The 19058-nt window shown below is 45.6% G+C and overlaps 2 protein-coding genes across 2 annotated transcripts in view; both read left to right on the top strand.

Annotated features, from left to right (window-relative positions):
• Positions 1-6371: 6371 nt before the first annotated feature.
• Positions 6372-13877, top strand: LOC117875830 (acidic mammalian chitinase-like). The gene is made up of 10 exons (XM_034767317.1): positions 6372-6781; positions 7911-8115; positions 8983-9039; positions 9949-10114; positions 10467-10591; positions 10922-11045; positions 11146-11328; positions 12182-12298; positions 12746-12881; positions 13462-13877. The coding sequence occupies exons 1-10, from the start codon at positions 6772-6774 to the stop codon at positions 13716-13718; spliced, it is 1380 nt and encodes a 459-aa protein (XP_034623208.1). The 5' UTR covers positions 6372-6771; the 3' UTR covers positions 13719-13877.
• Positions 13878-16742: 2865 nt separating this feature from the next.
• Positions 16743-19058, top strand: part of LOC117875829 (acidic mammalian chitinase-like) — a 9206-nt gene continuing 6890 nt past the window's right edge. Inside the window, exons 1-3 of the mRNA XM_034767316.1 lie at positions 16743-16788; positions 17366-17421; positions 17846-17875. Of these exons, the coding sequence (XP_034623207.1) occupies positions 17406-17421; positions 17846-17875 (46 nt within the window). The 5' untranslated portion in view covers positions 16743-16788; positions 17366-17405. The remainder of the gene's footprint in view (positions 16789-17365; positions 17422-17845; positions 17876-19058) is intronic.

The following is a 19058-nucleotide window of genomic DNA, read 5'->3' as shown; positions in this document are numbered from 1 at the left end:
TGGAAAGTCTCCTTTTCTTCAACGGTCAAAAAACACTGCTCGTTCTAGCATGACCTAGGGGTGGTGTGGTATAAGTCTTCACTCAAGCCTGGATCCTGAGGCCCTTACTTAACTTTCACTCAGCCTTTATTCGGGCAAAACACTGGTTGACTTCAACAGTTTTCCTTGAGTAAGGATGAGTAAAACCTGAGTAGAGAGACTCCATGCTGCAAATGCCTGTGTAAATACATGGACCCAACCAGGGATTGCCCCTAATACCAAATAGCTTTCTCTGACTGCTAGTGCTAAATGAAAAGATGCCTTCATGAAAATATTCAGCAGTAGCAGAGATTTCATGGCAGATGAAATCATTGCATCCGTAGCGGTTGCAGAGGTCAGACTCTCAATTGCAAATGGCTCGACCGCTCCAGACTCCCTTATTAAACACTATTATCATTGGAAGCGGGGAAGGTTCTGCTCTCAAGCACGTGTATACAAATTTAGCTAACCCACTACCCCTCCCGAAATTGGGCTGCCCGAGAAAGAAAAGTAGGCAGCAAGTTGATGGTTTAAAGCATTTTTTAAATTAATTTTTGGAAAAATAGAAATGAAACACTTTAGAGCTATTGAAACTGAAGGCGAAATCAATCAGATCTTTTTTTTTTCAAAAGGCATATGTGGAAAAGATCCTGAGATGAAAAGTATCAAAATCTCATTCCCTTTCCACCTCAGTAAACCAGCTCTTTAAGCTCTCTATCTCTGCAATGAAATTGGGCGTGCTCAGCCCTTTCTGTCACTCCACTAACATCCAACTTACTGCGCATTTGGGCAAGGAACCAGAAGCCTATGGGAAATATCAGTATCTTGGTGCTCTACCTCCCTTTCTCTGTCCGTGCACACTGCGGTTTATCCAGTTGCCCTTTCACCTATCACTCTCCGGCTACCCAGAAATAAATCCCTTTGTCTTCCATTCTCTTCCCTCGGTACTAGCTGGTTTGATGATTCCTGGAACAATTCACCATGCTGCCTCATGATCCTGTGATCAGGAAGCAATGCCCCCTGCAGGCTGGCAGCATTGCCCAGGTGAGCGGGTAGGGTGCTGTTCTCTTATGCTTCAATACTTTACCCATTGGAAGAAGTCTCATTGACTTCTCAGCTCAAGGACAAGTGTGGCATGGACAGGTGCTAGGGGGGAGTAATCACAACAACCTCTTCACTCAAGCCAATTCTTGTGCTGAGACCCTGCTTTCAGAAGGCAAGGGCTCTGCGTGCTGTGGCTGAGATGATGGAGCGAAGAAGTGTCCGTGCTTGGATGTGCCTTGTTTTTCTGCTAGAATCCTCCTCCCTTCAGAAAACAACCTTGGCCAAAGCAGTAGCTGTTGTAGTTAATGGTGATGTCACATCCCTGCCATGTCTAATCGGTTGAGGGTCAGAAGTGGTTGCTAAAGGGAGATTCTAAAGGCAGGCTCCTGCTTTTGCAATGTGTGGGTTTCATTCTGTACCATCCAAGTCAGTGGGATATTTGCCATTGATTTCAGCAGGAGCAGAATTGGGGCCTAAATGCCACCAGTACCAGCATGTAAAATACCTTTTTCCCTGAGGTAGAATTGTTCCATCGAGGAAGACTCAGAATCCAGCCAGAAGCTCTTAAACGTTATCCCTAGCGAAAGAGCCCTGCACGTGCCATTGTCAAGCCTGCCAGTGCATTTGTTGTATAGAAGAATGTATGTACATACAGACGTTGTATATTTATAAATTTATATTTTTGTTTGGTCATTTTGGATTAGGCTTTTTTGATGATAAAAACCTGAGTTGGACAAAAGTAGAGTGAAAATAATTATTTTTAAGTTCATAATAAAAGAAGTTCTGTCTCTAATAGCAGCGACGAGTCACTGTTGACGTGTGAACCTTGGATGCACTTGAATGGGATTGATTGAATGTCTGTCCAGTGATTAACGGCTTCCCTTGGTTGTTTGTATTCAGCCTCTTCCTCCGCGTTCTGGAATCAGAACCCCACCATCCAGGCCAGCCCTGGAATTTTGCCACGTTTCTGAGCTGGAGAGCAATGTGTGGTACTGAAGACTATCCCTGCTGTCATTGCACTAGCATGGACTGCATCTGGGGTCTGGTACCTCAATGCATTATTCCAGTTTTACCCTGATCTAGCTCCGTTGCTTTCATTGGAGTTGCAAAAAAAGCCCTGGCCCCTGCAGCTCCTTGGGTGACTCACAGAAGAGCGTGAAAGGATCTTGTGCTGCTGGGTGAGCGGAAGACTGCATGTGAATGCAACCGAGATTCAGTGCTAAGCATAGCTCTCTGCACTGAGAAGCAGGGAGTCTTAAACTCCATGTGCAACTGCTCCTTTCCTCACAACAGCACAGGGTAAATGGTTGAGGAGAAAACGGGCCTGTCTACACTGACCGAAGGTTAAGACTGATCCCCATCACCAAGAGTGTTAACATGGTGCTTAGCTATACACTCCCCTCTTAGCCCCACTTATAGTATGAGGCAGGGTAACCATGGCCAAGCTGCAGTATGTCATTCATGCAGGATTTCTGTCCCCTGTGCTCCCTGTCCTGTTCATAACTTGAGGCACTGTGCACGTGACCTAGGTGCAGCATTGTGCCCTAAATTAATCCTACTTTATGTAACACAAAGCTGTGGGCTGTTGTTAGTCTGGACTGAAATTTGCTCAAGTTTTTGCAAATCCTTGCACTCCTTTCCAGTGGGTTTCATTTCTCCTCTTTCCTGAGAGAGGGATGGGGAGTAGGAGAACAGGAAAGCCCTTCCTCTTTTCTAATTTGCCAAGCACACAAAGAATTTGCCTCGTCCATAAATATGCGTGCAATGTTTGGTTTGTTCCCAAGGCCAACCGCTACCATTGCTGTGAGCTGGGAGGTCATTCTGGGTATCAGGATACAAATGAGCACATCAGATGTCCTGATCTGGAATCACTGCATCCAACCCTGCCAGAAGAAGTAGTTCTTAAACGACAGGAATGGGGACCCGTTATAGTTGAATAATACCTAGCTCTTATACAGCACTTTCCATGTGTAGATTTCACAGCACTTTACAAAGGAAATCCGTGTCATTATCCCCATTTTACATATGGGGAAACTGAGGCACGGTGCAAGGAAGTGACTTGCACAAAGTCACCCCGCAGGCTTGTGGCAGAGCCAGGAACAAAACCCAGATCTCCTGAGTCCCAGTCCAGTGCTCTAGCTGCGAGGCCACACTGTCTCCTTTGGAAGGCCATACCAGGAAGGCAACGGGGAACAGGCAGCTTTATCCTACTGCACCTGTGTAGTCAGGAAGAATCACAAGGGATGAAGAGGCAAAGCCTTGAGTTTAATCACCCCATAACCGGTCACTCTTTCTAGCAAGATTCACTGCATTTTGTCCTTGGAGCTTTGTCAGGTGGGATATAAAGTACCAACACCATCAGATCTGATTAAACTGTTATGTAACCATTTGATTCTCCCTTGTCTTTCCTTTGTCCCAGAGTTTATGGCCACGGCATTAATCTGCAGATAGAGACCTGGCTGGTGTCCTGTTCCTCGTAATGGGCTCCCTGGCTCCAAATCCCGTTCTCAGTGGGATCAGAACTGGGGGTGTCACTCATAAGAATTAGGAGTGAAAATGATTCTATTGTCCAGTTAGGACATCTTTTCTTTCCAGGTTCACTGACGTGGTTACCCCACCCGGTAACCGTAAAAGCATCGGCTTAGGGATTGCCTGCCTTCCTAAGTCTGAGTTCGATGGGAGTGACGTGGACTTTGAATACCTAGATCCTAGGGGCAGCCCACCAGAGGACAAGCATTGCTTCGCCATCTTGATTCAGGTGAGAAACCAATGTGCCAGCCCACACCTCCCTCCTGCAAAGTGCTCCCAGCCAGAAAGGAATTTGAGCACACGCTTAACCTTTAGCATGTATTAGCCCCACTGCCATCAATAAGAGCTGTGGGGGCTCAGCATCTGTCCAACCCTGCTCTGTGACTAAGTGACTAGCTGTCTGTGCAGACTATTGAGAGAATGCTATGCACCGAATGCCTGCATGTGCTGCTCATCGGCACTGGAACAAACTAGCACAGCTGGTACTAGCCCATTGGCGGTAGGACTGAGGAAAGCGAATGACCTTCCAACAAGAGTGACCGCTGTCCTTATTTCCCCCCTTAGGAAATGCTGGAAGCCTTTATGGCTGAGGCTGCAAGCACTGGATGCCGGAGGCCGTTGATCACAGCGGCTGTGTTGACTGGCAAAGGGACTATTGATGCTGCACGTGAAAGAGCTGAGATAAGGAAGGAAGTATCATGATTCTCCTACGGGGAGAATAGTCCTACTGAAGTTCCATGCTGACTATTCCTTATAACCCTATTATCCTCTGGCTACTTACAAACTGATGGTTTAATAATTGGTTCCAGTATCTTTCCAGGGATCAAAGTTAGGCTGACAGGTCTGTAATTCCCCAGGTCCTTGAGATGAATCATTTAGACTTTCTCGTTTTGCTTCAATAAGGGTAAAAACATTTCATTTTGACTTCATCATTTCAATTTGTTTAATTTAGACTTCTGTAAGTGCAAAGTGTTCTCATGAATTGGTTATCATTTAGATCATGTAGCACTGTGGGTAGCCTTAGGAACTGGTCCCAAGTCAAGTACTGGAGACTAGTTGAGGACTTTAGGATGCTAGAAAAGGCATATGGAAGTGTAATGAGTGCATCCGAGCTTAAGGTTTAGTTTTCTGAAACATATCAAAATACCAGAGAGCGACCCTCTGTGTATTGAGCAGTTAGCCCAAGAGATTCTTGAGGCTGGAGGAGAGAAAGACACAGTATTTCACTCTGACGTGCAAGACAGGATTTTACAAGATGGTATGAATCCCTGCCAACCACACTCAGAAGCAAGGGTATTGGTATTTCCTGCGCATAACTCTTGGAGAAAGTGAGATCTATTGAGCTGGATTGCTTGGAGAAGAAGAGGAAATGTTGGCAAGAGAAAGAAGAGATGCTCGCCTTTCATAAACGTTTACCTTCGGCTGGTGGAGGAACTGGACAGAACATCCAATACTGGGGAGCACACTCTCTGTCATGGCAGTTTAATTCTTTAAGGTCCTGAAAAGACTGAGCTCTGGCCAGTGGTTCAGCACAGAAGTAGGCCGTGGTGCAGGAAAAGGAGGAGTATATTAGAGGGATGCATAGTCTAGCTCTCCCAACCTGTTACGCAGGCAGCGATGGATAGCTGCTCAACAGCCTTGACTTACTTTAGCGATTAGTCTATCTCCAGGCCATTTGTCACTCGCTGAAGGTTAATTGTGTTGGTTTTTTTGCACCTGGCATGCTTAGGTCTTATCAGGGGGCCTCTCTTGGCACATCTTGTATCCACCCCCTTGTGTCTATCCCTCTCGGGCCTTCTCTTTTCGTGTGTTTCCAATATAGCCTGGGTGACAAGGGGATTAATGTTTCTGAGGAGGTCAGCACCACTGAAGTTATGTACACTGTGTCCCAGCCAACCAAGCTAGAAAACTGAGAAGCAAGACAGGCCCTTGCTGAAAGCTAGATGCTTGGGTTGACATGCAGGCTCCACTGAAGGCAATGGGAGTTTTGCTTGGGACTTCAGTGGGGCCAGGATTTCCCTTGGGTGTCTGAACTGGCTATTAATGGATAAACAAGTTACATAAAATGCGAGATGGGGGGGGGGGGGAAATAAGTAAATTGGGCCAGATCCAGGGTCCTAATGCACTCCCATTGACTTTAGCGGGAGCATTCCCACTAACTTCAGTGGCCGTAGGTTCAGACTCACAGAGGTCCAGATTCTCCCCTGTTTTGGGGCTCCTTTGAGCCAGAAAGCTGCCATAGCTAGCCGTGGCAGGATCATTCCAGTGTAGGGGTATTCTCCAATGTCTCAAGGCCAGCGTAGCAATCCCTATGCGTCCTCTCGTCTCTGTGTCTGGCACAGAGGGCCCGGCTGAGGGAAATGGGTATGGCCAGGGCTTCCCTGCACTCTGATGAGCTCGGCTGCCATTTTGGCCTGGAGCCACCTGAAGCTCTTAGCAGCCTGGAGCCCAGAATTGGGAATGTGCAAAGGAGGATGGAGACACCGTTGCCGAACCCTCCTGGGGTGGTGTGTGCGCGTCCCCACCTGCAGCACCGCATCTAGGCAATAATATTTTGTGTGTTAACATTTTAGTTTGGTTCCTTCAAAACCATTTGGAGGGCTTAAGCGGGGCCTGGCATTCTGCTGGCTCTTTGCCTCGGGGGGCATTTCGCCCAGAGGGAATTGGTGCTCTCCACTCCCTTAGATAAATGGAAGGGGATCTAGTTCCAGCTTCCCACCCTCCCCCAGCCTTGGCACTGGAGGTGCTGATGCCCTTGAATAAATGTTTATTTTCTTTTGCTTGTGGTTGGGGCCCCGTTCTGGTGTCTTTAATGCAGGTGTGTAGGTTCCACGCTGATAAGGCCTTGCCTCTGCCGCTTTAAAGCACTTCTGAGTTCCCCCGGTGGGACATTCGCTTGGAAGGAAAGATGGGAAAGGCATTGCTGTGGGTCGGTGAGTAACTCTCTCTGCCTTTACCGACCGCCTCAGGATATAACTTCCCTGGATGGCTGGTCTCAGAGGCAGCAGCCTTTTGCCCAGGGACAATGTGTTCTAGAACTTGCCCTAGCAGGTGTCCGGGTAATTGTACATGGAATAGTTTTCCCTGCTCTGGGACTAATTTAAGCATTGAAAGGCTCTAGTCAAGTTTATTTTTAACGCATTCTCCTTCCTTTTTGCAGGTTTGACCATTCTGCTGCAGATGCAGCTGGGTAAGAGCATCTTATCCTTTCTTTTTGTGCCCAGGGTGTTGATGAAACTGCAATACACTTAGAAAGAACAGTTAGCCAGAGCTTCAGCTGGTGTCAATCGGTGTAGCTTGAGTTCAGTGTCGTTATGATTCATAGCAGCTGAGGATCTGACCCACTGATCCCTCCTGATTATTCTTTAATGTCTCCCTTTATTGGTACCATCCCTTTTCGCTCCTTGTAACAAACAATTTCTGACTTGAAGAATGGGCACGTGTCTTTCACGCAACTTGGTATTAAATTGGAGCAAGGAGCAATAGAACCAGTACTCTTTTCTCTAATGCTGACTGATAGATGAGTCTACTCACCACCCTGGGCCTTGGTTTCTAACTAAGCAAGATTATCCTGTTAACATAACATAATTGTTCTGCTCTGGGCCAAATGTTTATCTCTGAGTTGTGGTTGGTTGAAAGGGAATGTCCCAACCTTGGTGATAACTAGAAAGCACAATTCACTGATATATTTGTCATTGGGAACATGTGGTGGGAAGTTGTTTGAATGGGACATGTGGCTGATTCCTAGATGTAAATGCAGATGCAGAAAATATACATACCAGGATAGCATTACTTACACAGAATTTGGGAAGTTTCAGAGTAGCAGCCGTGTTAGTCTGTATCCGCAAAAAGAAGAACAGGAGGACTTGTGGCACCTTAGAGACTAACAAATTTATTAGAGCATAAGCTTTCGTGGACTACAGCCCACTTCTTCGGATGCATATGCATCCGAAGAAGTGGGCTGTAGTCCACGAAAGCTTATGCTCTAATAAATTTGTTAGTCTCTAAGGTGCCACAAGTCCTCCTGTTCTTCTTTTTACAGAATTTGGGAGTAGAAAGTGACTGTTAAATGAAATCCCCATTCACACGCAGGACCGGTGCATCTATTTGTATGATCAGAAGAGGTGCAAGAAAAGGCTAGAATTTCCTCATTACCCCAGTGTTGCTCCATTGACATCAGTGGATTTACCCCTGCACCAACACTGGTGAAAGGAGAATCACATGTCTGATTCCACTCTCAATAATACCTGATGTGTCACTATCAAGAAACAACCAGATGTTTCCTTCTTAATATCTGTGATTTGCTTTTCTCCTGCCAGGCTCTGCCTACAAACTTGTGTGTTACTTCACTAATTGGTCTCAGTACAGGCCAGAACCTGCCAAGTACTTCCCAAACAATGTGGACCCAAATCTATGCACCCACTTGATCTATGCCTTTGCAACTATGAATCAAAATAAGATTGCCCCATATGAATGGAATGATGAAGACCGACTCTTCCCAGAATTTCAAGCACTAAAAAAAAGGTCAGCACTTTCCAATATACAAGATTTAAAACAAACAAAAAGCAAATTTTGCTTTTAAAAAGTACTTCTTGTTGCCAAGTGAAATTGAGATTTTTCTATCAGCAACGAAGAAAGATGGCAGAGAAACAATAAAGAATTTCTTTATTACAGAACAGGAATAGTTTAATAGATATCTAGCAGCAATGCTTTCATTAAGGGCTCTATTCCACAACCTTCATGGAACTTGACTCACACAAGTAGTCCTGCTGATTTTCCAGGAACTATGTAAGTATGCACCAGCATGAGTCAAGGTTCCATGATCAAGTCCTAAGGGTCGATTGTATTTTGTATTCAACCCCGTTTTCAGATTAGTATATTTTGGATGCTTTAGGTTACTCGTGGTTGGAATGTGGTTTGACACAGGAGTCCAGTTCAAGGGTAATGTTTTTTACAAAAACACAGTTTAAACCAAAGAGGAGGAAAGCTGTGGCTAGGCATTGCACTGAAACTTAGGAGATCTAGGTTCAAATCCCAGGTCTGCCAGACTTGGTCTCTCTGTGCCTCACTTTTCCCATCTGTAAAATGGGGATGATAGCATTTCTTTTTGTCCCACCCTTTGTGTGTTTTGTCTGTTTAGACTGTAGGCTCTTCAGGGCAGGGTCTGTCCGTTGCTATGTGTTTGTACAGCATTTAGCACAATGGGGTTCTAATCTGGCTTGAGGCCTTTAGGCAACACTGTTACCAATACTGAATGATGATAACCAAAAAGAACTGAATAGGTTTTCTCAAATGAAAAATAACAACAACAAAAAGTTCTCAACTGAGCCAAGTCTCAAACACAACCAAGTGACTGCTGCTTACTGACCTTTTTCTTTTCTCGTGTCACAGTAACAACAAACTTGTAACCAGCCTGGCTATCGGAGGGTGGAACTTTGGCACTCAGAAGTGAGAACTTTTCCCTGGACTTAATGACAAAGATGGTGAAGATGATGCTGAGACCTTGACAACACACAGCCTCCTGCTGCTCCTTTGGAGTCAACGGGAGCTTTGCTATTGACTTCACTGGGGATAGGATTAGGCCCATGATCATCATGTGAATGACCAGATGTAAACGGCGGTAGGGACTGGGTAGCTGAAGAACTGGGTATTGATGATGTCATGGGTGCTGGTGAAAATGGGGACAGGTTGAAGAAATAAGGAGAAGAATGGTGATTAATTATGAAAATATAGATAGTTAATGGTGATTAGACATTCATGATATGAATGGCAGAATGGGTAAGCAGGGGATGGTTATGAAAAGTTAGGGTGGATATTGCAGTGGTTGGAAATCCCAAGTGGCTATCAGGAGCATTAAACAGAAAATGGTAATGTAACGATGATGAGAGAGGTCCTGATCCAGTGGGAGTCTTTCCACTGATGTCATTGGATGGTGGATCAAGCTGATAATGGCCAGGAAAGCGATTAAGGGTGCTCTGAGTAAACAGATCAAGCAGAGAATGGGATGGTGGTACTAGTGAACACATGATAATGGTAGAAAACAGGATGGGATGAATTTTGTTGAAGATTGTTTCATGGTGGTGAAGAAGGAGGATAAAGAAGAGGGCAGATTGAGATAAATACACAGGTCTTCATACTCTCGACTTTGGTGATAACAGAACTTATTAATAGTTGATTATTGGGTACACATTGCTAATGGCAACAAGAGAGGTGATTAATGGACGTGGGTTTTAATTAGACTGTTCTGCATGAAGACAATTACATTTATAAAAGAGGAACTGAACAAGTCTGCTGTTGCATGTGTTGCAAAAAAAAAAAGGGGGGGGAGCAAGTTGTCTAAGAATTATCTTCTTCTAGATTCACTGAAATGGTTGCCTCACCAGCTAATCGTAAAACGTTCATTGACTCAGTGATTGCGTACCTCCGTAAGTTTGGGTTCGATGGGATCGACCTGGATTTTGAATACCCAGGTTCTAGAGGCAGCCCCCCCGAGGACAAACGTCGCTTCACCATCTTGATTCAGGTAAGTAACCAGTGTGCTATCTCAGTTATTCTGTATGTCAGCTGGAGTGAGACAGATCTGAACCACCAAGCTGTGTATCAGCAGTGTTTACATTGGTACTGCATGATTTTAGTTCGCTTTTAGTTCCTTGAGTCCAACTATTGTGGAAATATGGTATCAGACCTTGTTTAAGGTATTCTTCCATCTTGCAAGGGCTTTGGGGACAATTAGACATGGAAGGAACGTTGTGAAGATCTTTAGGAGTTCATAGACAAGAACAGGCTGCTGGGATGTTTCTAGATAGATATTCCCAGCTGGACATGAATGACATTTTTACAAGAATCACTACCAACACTCTCACTTCCATTTTCAGGAAATGCTGGAAGCCTTTAAAGCTGAGGCTGCAAGCACTGGACTCCCAAGGCTGTTGGTTACCGCAGCGGTATCTGCTGGCAAAGGAACTATTGATGCTGGATATGAAATTGCTGAGATAGGGAAGTGAGTAGATGGGGTTCCACATTGTGCTTAATATGCTATTGGCCTGGTTCTCTGTTGCCTTGCCCCTTGCATCATCATTAGTCCCCGTGCAAAATAGGTGGGTGCAAAACGCTACTAAATCCCAATGGTAGCATTTACACTCCCTTTGGGCAGGCGAAAATGACAGCCTAAGGTTCCAGGCAAGGGAGATTCAGGCCCAAAGTCTTGTGCATCCTTTAGGTCAACGTGGGATGATGTATTGTCTGCTGACTCATTTGTCCATCAGGAAATCCATATTCCTAACTGTGTTGTTTCTTTTTTTTTTGGTTTGTTTCATTTAATTTAAACCAGGCTCCTCGATTTCATCAGCGTGATGACCTACGACTTCCATGGAGGCTGGGACTCCTTCACAGGGCACAACAGCCCGCTCTATGAAGGCTCTGCTGACTCTGGGGACTTCAAGTACTTCAACTGTGTAAGGGAACAGACAGCAAACTCCCTTTTTATTTCCCCAAGAGGGCGCCGAGGGTAACAGGCACTGGTGGTAAAAAGGTTTTCCATTTGGATCTCTGCAGAAATATGCCATGGAATACTGGAATGATAACGGCGTCCCCGCTGAGAAGCTCCTGATGGGATTCCCCACCTACGGGCGTACCTTTAGGCTTAGCAGCAGTGCCACATCTGTTGGTGCCCCCGCATCTGGGGCTGGGTCTTCTGGGCCTTACACCCGGGAAGCTGGTTTCTGGGCTTATTATGAGGTGAGAAACTTGAGAAAATTACATTTTGTGGCCCAAATCCTGAGCTGGTGTAAGCTGAGCTAGTTCCATTAGTCCTGATTCTCTTGCGAAACTAAGATGTCTTTACATCACTCTAACAGTGCAAAGGGGCCGTATGCTCACTTTACCTCTCTTGCAGTGTAAAGGGGCCCTTAGAGGGACCTTGGTATAAATGAGAATCAGACCCATTGATTTCAATGGAGCTATGCCAGTTTGTAGCCGCTGAGAATCTGGTCCATAATTAGTGATTTATGATATGTGCTTTTATGATTTATAGGTGACATATTTCGTTTTTACTTAGGTTGGTTGCTGAGTTTCTCTCTCTTGTCTAAGCTTCTCTCTCTTCCTGTACAGTGGATGGATTCTCTTCCCACTTACACTAGTGTTGTACTGCAGGGGCACTGGTAGACTAGATCTTCAGGTCTGGAAGAGCTCAGGTCCCGAACGGGGCGTGGGGCAAACGTGGCTGTACCACCCCACCTTTATGTCCATTTCTTCTCCCCTATTCTCCATGCCAGTTCAGTCCCTGATGCAAATTAAAGTAAGGCTGCTCTAAGCTACTCTTTGCTGCCACAGAGCCTAAGGGGCTATTCTAGGGGATTGGTGGATAGCTGTGATGTGACCACCTCCTCTCCTCTCCGCTGTGTGGCCTAGGGGCCGCAAGGAGGAGGTAAGGCAGGGTACACCAACTCTGCACCCCCAGAGTAACTCCTAGCTGACCACTTAGGCTGCCGGATTGCAGACTAAAAGGAGGGACAAGATCTAGCCCATTGACTTCACTTTTTGGCTCCTGAATGAGGTCCATTGTGTGTTTAACCCCATGTTGTTTTGGCAGATCTGCACATTCCTAAAGACTGCTCAGGTACAATGGATTGAGGACCAGAAAGTCCCCTATGCCGTTAAGGGGAACGAATGGGTTGGATTTGACAATGTGTGCAGCTATAAACACAAGGTAAGACCTTTAACATTTTAACATGAGCTTTACTTACACTCTATCCCTGCTATTGGAAAGCACTTGGCTTAAATTCCGTGCATTTCAGAGTCTCTTGATAAAGGGAGATATTTTCAGCTTCGTTCATATTGCACTAAGGCACCTTGAATGTGATGGGAATGTTTCCCAAAGCATTTATTTCTGAGCTGGGACTTTACTGCCGAGCAGTTCTGTGATCCATGGCTGTCTAGCCAGTTACTGGTCTCATTCTATGCATCTGAAGAAGTGGGCTGTAGCCCACGAAAGCTTATGCTCAAATAAATGTGTTAGTCTCTAAGGTGCCACAAGGACTCCTGTTCTAACACGGCTGCTACTCTGAAACCTGGTTTCGCTGTGTGTGTGTGTGTGTTGGAATTCTTAAGCAGTTGTGGAAATTTTTATTGATAGTTGTCTGATTTTTTTTGATAGGTCAAATACCTGAGAGAGAAAAATTTTGGAGGTGCCATGGTGTGGGCTATTGACCTGGATGATTTCCTGGGCTCTTTCTGCAATGAAGGAAAGTATCCTCTCATAAGTGAGCTGAAGAGACTCCTCGAAACAAATGGTAAGACAGTGCTAAAGAGTATTTCAGGCCTATATAATTAGGAGGTTCAGTACATCTGGTCATGAACTTTAGAAAACTACTGATGAGGCAAAGTTCAGCATTTTGCCATGCGTGGTGTCTTAACACTGAGCCATTATACAGCACTTTACATTTTGGAAGAGCTTTGTGAGATAGTTAATCCTCACAACATATATAAGGCAGATAAATATTACTTGCCCTGTTTTGCAGATAGGGAAATTGAGGCACTGAATTGTTGCGTGACTTCATCAAGGGCACGTTAATCCAGAGGCAGGATTAGACGTCTAGACCATGTCTCTGAAACATGCTTGTCAGTGTGTGCGAACCAGGCCCATTCTGCAGAGAATGTGAATCTGCTGCAGCTTTTACCTGTGGGGGTGGGGTCAGTCCTTTAGATCAAGTTATACAGGATCGTGCTCTTAGTACAGGAGTCCCAGGTGATAAACAAGATAAGTCATGAAGCGCAGAGTCCAGAAACATAGACAGGCATCCAAGAGTACACGTGTAGATGAAATCTGGATGAATCCATGTATCTTAATGAATTGTTAATTATTTATTTTAGATCCAATTGTGCCCAACTGCCCTTCACCAGGCCCCACACCACCTCCAGATGACAATACAACTACCTCTCCAGTTATTCCCCCAACTGAGGGGGTAGATGATACATTTTGTGCTGGCAGACAAGATGGTACCTATGCCGACCCCAAAGATAATACGCAATTCTACGTATGTGCTGGAGGCAGGACTTACCGCTTCACCTGTGCAGCTGGCCTTGTCTTTGATGAGAGCTGCAAGTGCTGTAACTATCCAAAATATTAACCCCAGCCCCGGCTCAGAACAAACACGGACGAGTAACATACTGTAACTCAAATCATCCCTGGCAGAATCCCTCTTGCATTATTAAAAAAAGCCAAGTGGTGGAGATAAGGCATTAATGTGTGTGTTGTCTGTCTGCTATGTGATTGGTGACCCCTGCTTTTAACAGTAATAAATAATATTCTCTTTTATATAGTGTCTTCTCTGCCAATGCATCGCAAAACTTCATTGGCCAGATATTCAACACAGGCTCAGCCCGGCTTAGACATTTCCCAAGACTTCTTTCTGTAGTTCAGATTTGTGTCCTTCTCCATCTCAGCTCATATCATTTCTAATAATAATAATAATTAATAGTTATCTCACTTTTCTTTCCTTAATCTCAAAGGAAGGTAAATAGCGTTATACGCATCTTACAGATAGAGAATCTGGTGCACAGAGAGTGGAAATGATTTGCTCAAGGTGACATGTAGCAAATTAGTGTCCGAGCTGAAAACACAACTTAGATCTCCTGATACCCAGTACAGTGCCCTATCCCCTAGGCCAACCAAGTCCTTATTTTGGGATTTACTTCCCTCCCCTGCTGGTGAAGGTTACACAAGACATCTTCATGCAGTAGTCTACTCTGCTTGGAGAAATGTGGGAAATGAATAGCTGTGGTTGTTGTATGGCACAGCCTTGCACCCATTGGCACAGCCTACTACGATCCATAGCTCCTAATGTATGTTAAATTATCTCAGGGTGCCTCTTTAAGCATCAGAAGACTTCAAGATAATGAAGGTTCCTGCGGCCTTAAGTCACAGTACATTGGGAAGACAAATCACCGTAGCTAATCTCATTGAATTCAAGTGGGTACCTTGAAGCCTACATGTACCTTTCATAATGACGCTAGCTACCTAACAGACATAAAAAGCACAGCTTGGCCCTAATTCTCCTCTCACTGACACTGGTGTAAATCCAAGAACAACTTCACTAGGCAAAATATAAATAATAAAGATAATGGGAGCGGCGCAGTGGTAAAATTGGTGTAAAGGAGCAGAGACTCAGGCCCCCTGTCTAGAGGGGTTCTTGTCAGGCCTTCTCAGAAAGGTGATAAACTCTGTTCTGTTCAGTTCTTATGCTGTGTCCTTATGCCGTAGACTCTAGTTTAGGGTATCTTTAATTCACAGAAAGGGGCCTAACAGTAAGACACCTCTGCTTTTCAGACCAGTTGATGGAATGTAATCGCCAGGAGATTACCCTGCCGCTGCAGGTTAATTGCATTCGCTTCTGCCAGCTGGCTGGCTGTAAAATACCAGCCTCCTAAGGAGTAACGTCTCATTTAGCCCGTTGCTCTTCCTGTTCTAGGTTTCTAATGAAACAGAGGGAAATCACAGATTGATGGGGCTAGTGTGTCATGCGTGTAACTGAGGGTGGAAGTGGGGCTGAAAAAATCAGACGTAATCCTATCAGTCCAAATCCTCAGCCGGTATAAATGGGTGAAACCCTGCTTCAAATCAACAGAACCATTTACCTTTTACACCAGCTTAGGCTCTGGCCCACTGACTTAGAAGTGATCTCAGTATTTTCTTTGAAGACTTCCCATTGCCTGTCTTCCCTCAGAGGCTGGAACTGAACACAGGAACCAGGCAGTCACTTCACATGAGTTTCAGGAATGGCGGGTTCATTGTCTGGGTGGTTATTTCCACTTGCGGTTCCATCACTGCGACAGGGAGTAGGCGTTTAGTATCTTTCGCCTCTCTAGAGAGTCACAGTGTAGGCTGCAGAGGAGATATCTTAGAGGAAGCATTGTTTGTTTTACCCCATATTCTCTCCAGAGAGTGGTAAAGGGAAAAAAATCTGTGGGATTTATCATGACCTATTATATAAACCCGTTCAACAGAGATTTGGGCCAGATCCCATGTGGGTGTAAATGGGCCCAGCTCCATTGATTTCCATGGAGCTTTGTCAGTTTACACCAGCTCAGGGTCTGGCTCAAGATGTCATTCAGGTTGCATGAGTATAAATGAGGCTTAGTTAGGCCCAGTGGGTCAGAACTTGACCAGGAGCTGCCTCTGTCTCTAACGTCTTGCCATATCCTTCTACTCATCCATGAATTTTATTCTTGGTGAAGCTGAGGAAGAAATAGTTGAGAGGGAGGAGATACAATTATACTGGACAAAGGTGTGCATTTAGAACATGACGTGGAACACAGTGGCAACATTAGAGGGATCTCGGACAAGATCAGGGAGCTGGAGGTATTGGTCTATGAGAGAAGATTAAGCGAGCTAAATAATGTCTACTGCAGGTTGGCTCGCCAGTGTTTAAAAGGAGGAGCGTACCAGCCTACAAACATTTGAAAGGTGTAAACCTTGAGGGAGGAGTGGAATGATTTAATGATGGGTTATGCTAGGAACAGTGGGACAAAATGAAGAAAGGGAAGATGAATATCAGGACAAACTTCATGCCACTCTACTTCTGTAAATGAAAGGAGGCAGATAATTAGTAACTGGGGCACTTAACTAGCAAGTAGCAAGACATATGGTTCCATTCTGCCTCTCTTTCTCTGTCTTGTCTGTTTATACAGTGGTTTCCAGGGCAGCGACTGGCTCTTACTATGTGCCCAGCACAATGGGTTAAGCCTTTAGCTGTTATGGTAATATTTAATAAAGTGCAAACTAATGGCGCCATGGTACATTTCACCAAGCTCTATGATGCCTGGCGAGTGCTCTATGCTCTTTCTACCTGCCTTATGCAATGTAAAAGCTGTGGAGGAGTGAGTGGGCCGCTGATTGGCCTGGTAAATGGGGTAATATTGACTGGAACTGCTGCTCTTACCTAAGCTGGTGACTGTTTTAGAACAAGTTTTATCGGCTGCTTTTTTATGGTGCAATTCTGTTATGGTTATTTCCTGAAAACATTGGTCTGAGCCTGGGGTTTATGAGGGAAAAATTCAGGAAGTGGGGAGTTAACAAATGCAAGCTCAGTATGTATATTTGTATGGGAGCGGATAACCTTCCTGTCTATATAACAGGCAGAGGCAGGCGGCAGAAAGAAGCAGACCGCTGCCCTCGGTTACGCTGCAGGAATTTGCCAGGTCAGTGATTGTATGCAGGGCATATCAAGGAGGGGTTCATTTAATTTTAGCTTTGTTTTGTGAGTTGAATTGTAAGTTGTGGCAACGGATCTAAGTTGGGGATACAGGAGACTCTGGAAAGGTAACTTAAAATGCATGGTTTATTTTATAGGTTTGGTTTTAAAAAGATTTTTTGCCAAGTGCATTGAGAAAGTCCATGTATGTTTCTGATAACTGCACATGATACACTTTTATGTGTGCATAGATGCTGCAGTTATTCCGATGTGTTTTCAAACTATTGTTAGCAGAGCACTAATATTTATTCTTTCCTGTTTCAGTCCTGTCCGCACTAGGACCACGTTCTAAAATTTTACTCCATTGTTATGTCCAGTTCAGCTCCAACCGTGGGGACAACATTGGGAACAGTTGCACTGGGGATCACTGGAATTTCAGCTGCTGGGTCACCTAGACTTATAGACTATTGAGAAGAGTTGTATGAAACACGGGCAGCTGCCTGGAACCCTGTCTCCCCAGCAACTTCCATTGTTGCTCCCATGTTTCCTATACATGTCTTCCCCCCCCCCCCCCCCATTTATAGATAATTCCTGAAGCCAAAATCTGAAGCTGAGGTGGGGAAGATGCTGCTATGGGCTGGTGAGTAAATCTGATCCCCTCCCAATGACATTTGAACCGTTACAGTTTGGGGAATCCTTGCCTAGAAATTGAAAGGTGCGGATGAGACTCAAACAAATCTATAGCCTTTCTAACACTGGGTTACGCGGGAGGTCAGACTAGATTTTCTAATGGCCCCTTCTAGCCTTCAAAATCTATGAAACAGCAGCATCCTACATGGGGACATTTCAGAACAGACTTTAATGGATTTTGGCTACCTTATGCTTAATTGGTAAGATTCACCCACGTGCAGAAGGCCTATGCAGCACTTTGAGGGCACGAATGGGGGCTTTAAATGGTGCTGGCCCCTCTGCGCAAGAATGAATTTCACCCTAAGCGAATGGGTGCCAAGAGTACAAAGTACCAGACTGACTTTTTTTCTAATGCATTTTCATTTGGTTTGCAGGCTTGGCCATTCTTGTGCAGTTGCAACTGGGTAAGAATGTCTTGTTCCCTGTTTGGGTGTCTGGGGACCGATAATATAAATAGAAATAATGGGTCAAATCCCCAAGTCCCTGTTCAGTTTTCACCCATTCCTAATACAGGCAAAACTGTCACTGAAGTTCATGAGAATTTTGCCTAAGTAAAGACTGATGACGTGATTCTCTTCTCCCAATGGTGCAACTCCATTGCCTTCAAAGGAGCTACCCGTGATTTACACCAGTGCGAGAGTAAAATCAGGCACTGAATATGGAGTTTAGGACTGGCAAAAGATGAGAAAGTGTTACATGGTCTTGACAAGGTTTAAAATAACCTGGTGTTCCCACATGGAACGAACGTATATATAACTTAGGGCAACTGGTGTATGCTTTCCATAGGGTTACCGTCCGTCCGTATTTACCGGGACATGTCCGGCTTTTGCGTCTCTACATAGCCGTCCGGGAGGAATTGGTAACAAGGTTAAAATGTCCGGGTTTTTTTTTTTCTCCCTCACCTCCCTCCCACGCAGAGTGGGGCTGCTGATTGGGCGGCTTGGCCGATTAAGCTGCTCTCATTGGCCTCCAGCAGCCAGAGCCCTCCCTTGCTCCCCCCTCCCTCTGTCTGCAGCCCTGTGTAACACACAAACTGACCCACCAGGCAGCGTGTTTTGCAAACACATGGAGCCAGAATGGTAAGGGGTGTCTGGGGGGGGGGGGGCAGTCAGGGAGCAGGGGAGTGTTGGCTGGGTTCCCAGCCTCCACCTGCCACCACCCCCCCCTGCGCGTCCCCCGCCCCCAGGGCCGGCTCTAGGCACCAGCAAAGCGAGCAGGTGCTTGGGGCGGCAGGAATCCAGCATGGGAGCTGAGAACCAAGGAGCCCTGGCAGCTGTAGTTCCTTGGTTAGCTCCCTGCTTATAGAACCAGCCCTGGAGCAGGGAAAGAACTACATTTCCTAGCATTCCCTTGGCCACACTTAACAGGAAAGGGAGGGGGAAGGAATGTAGAACTGAAACCTCATGATGCAGCTTGCTGGAAATGGTAGGAACAGAGCCAGCTCTAGGTTTTTTGCCGCCCCGCACCTCAGCTCTGGGATCCCCCGCACCACTGTGTTGCCCCAGCCCTGGACTCTGCCCCCGCCCACACCCCCTGCCTCCCCAGCTCTGGCCCCCACCTGCACCCTCCTGCTGCCCCAGCCCTGGG

The sequence above is a fragment of the Trachemys scripta genome, chromosome 4, assembly GCF_013100865.1.
Source record: "Trachemys scripta elegans isolate TJP31775 chromosome 4, CAS_Tse_1.0, whole genome shotgun sequence".
In the NCBI taxonomy this organism is placed as follows: Eukaryota; Metazoa; Chordata; order Testudines; family Emydidae; genus Trachemys; species Trachemys scripta.
The sequence above is the reverse complement of the archived record's forward strand: the minus strand, read 5'-3'. Positions and strand labels throughout refer to the sequence as shown.

Bases quoted from the DNA above. Each gene is read 5' to 3' on its own strand.
- LOC117875830 (XM_034767317.1), top strand. The intron at 10,115-10,466 runs GTAAGTAACCAG...TTCCATTTTCAG, and splicing joins GCTTCACCATCTTGATTCAG to GAAATGCTGGAAGCCTTTAA. The intron at 12,299-12,745 runs GTAAGACCTTTA...TTTTTTTGATAG, and splicing joins TGTGCAGCTATAAACACAAG to GTCAAATACCTGAGAGAGAA.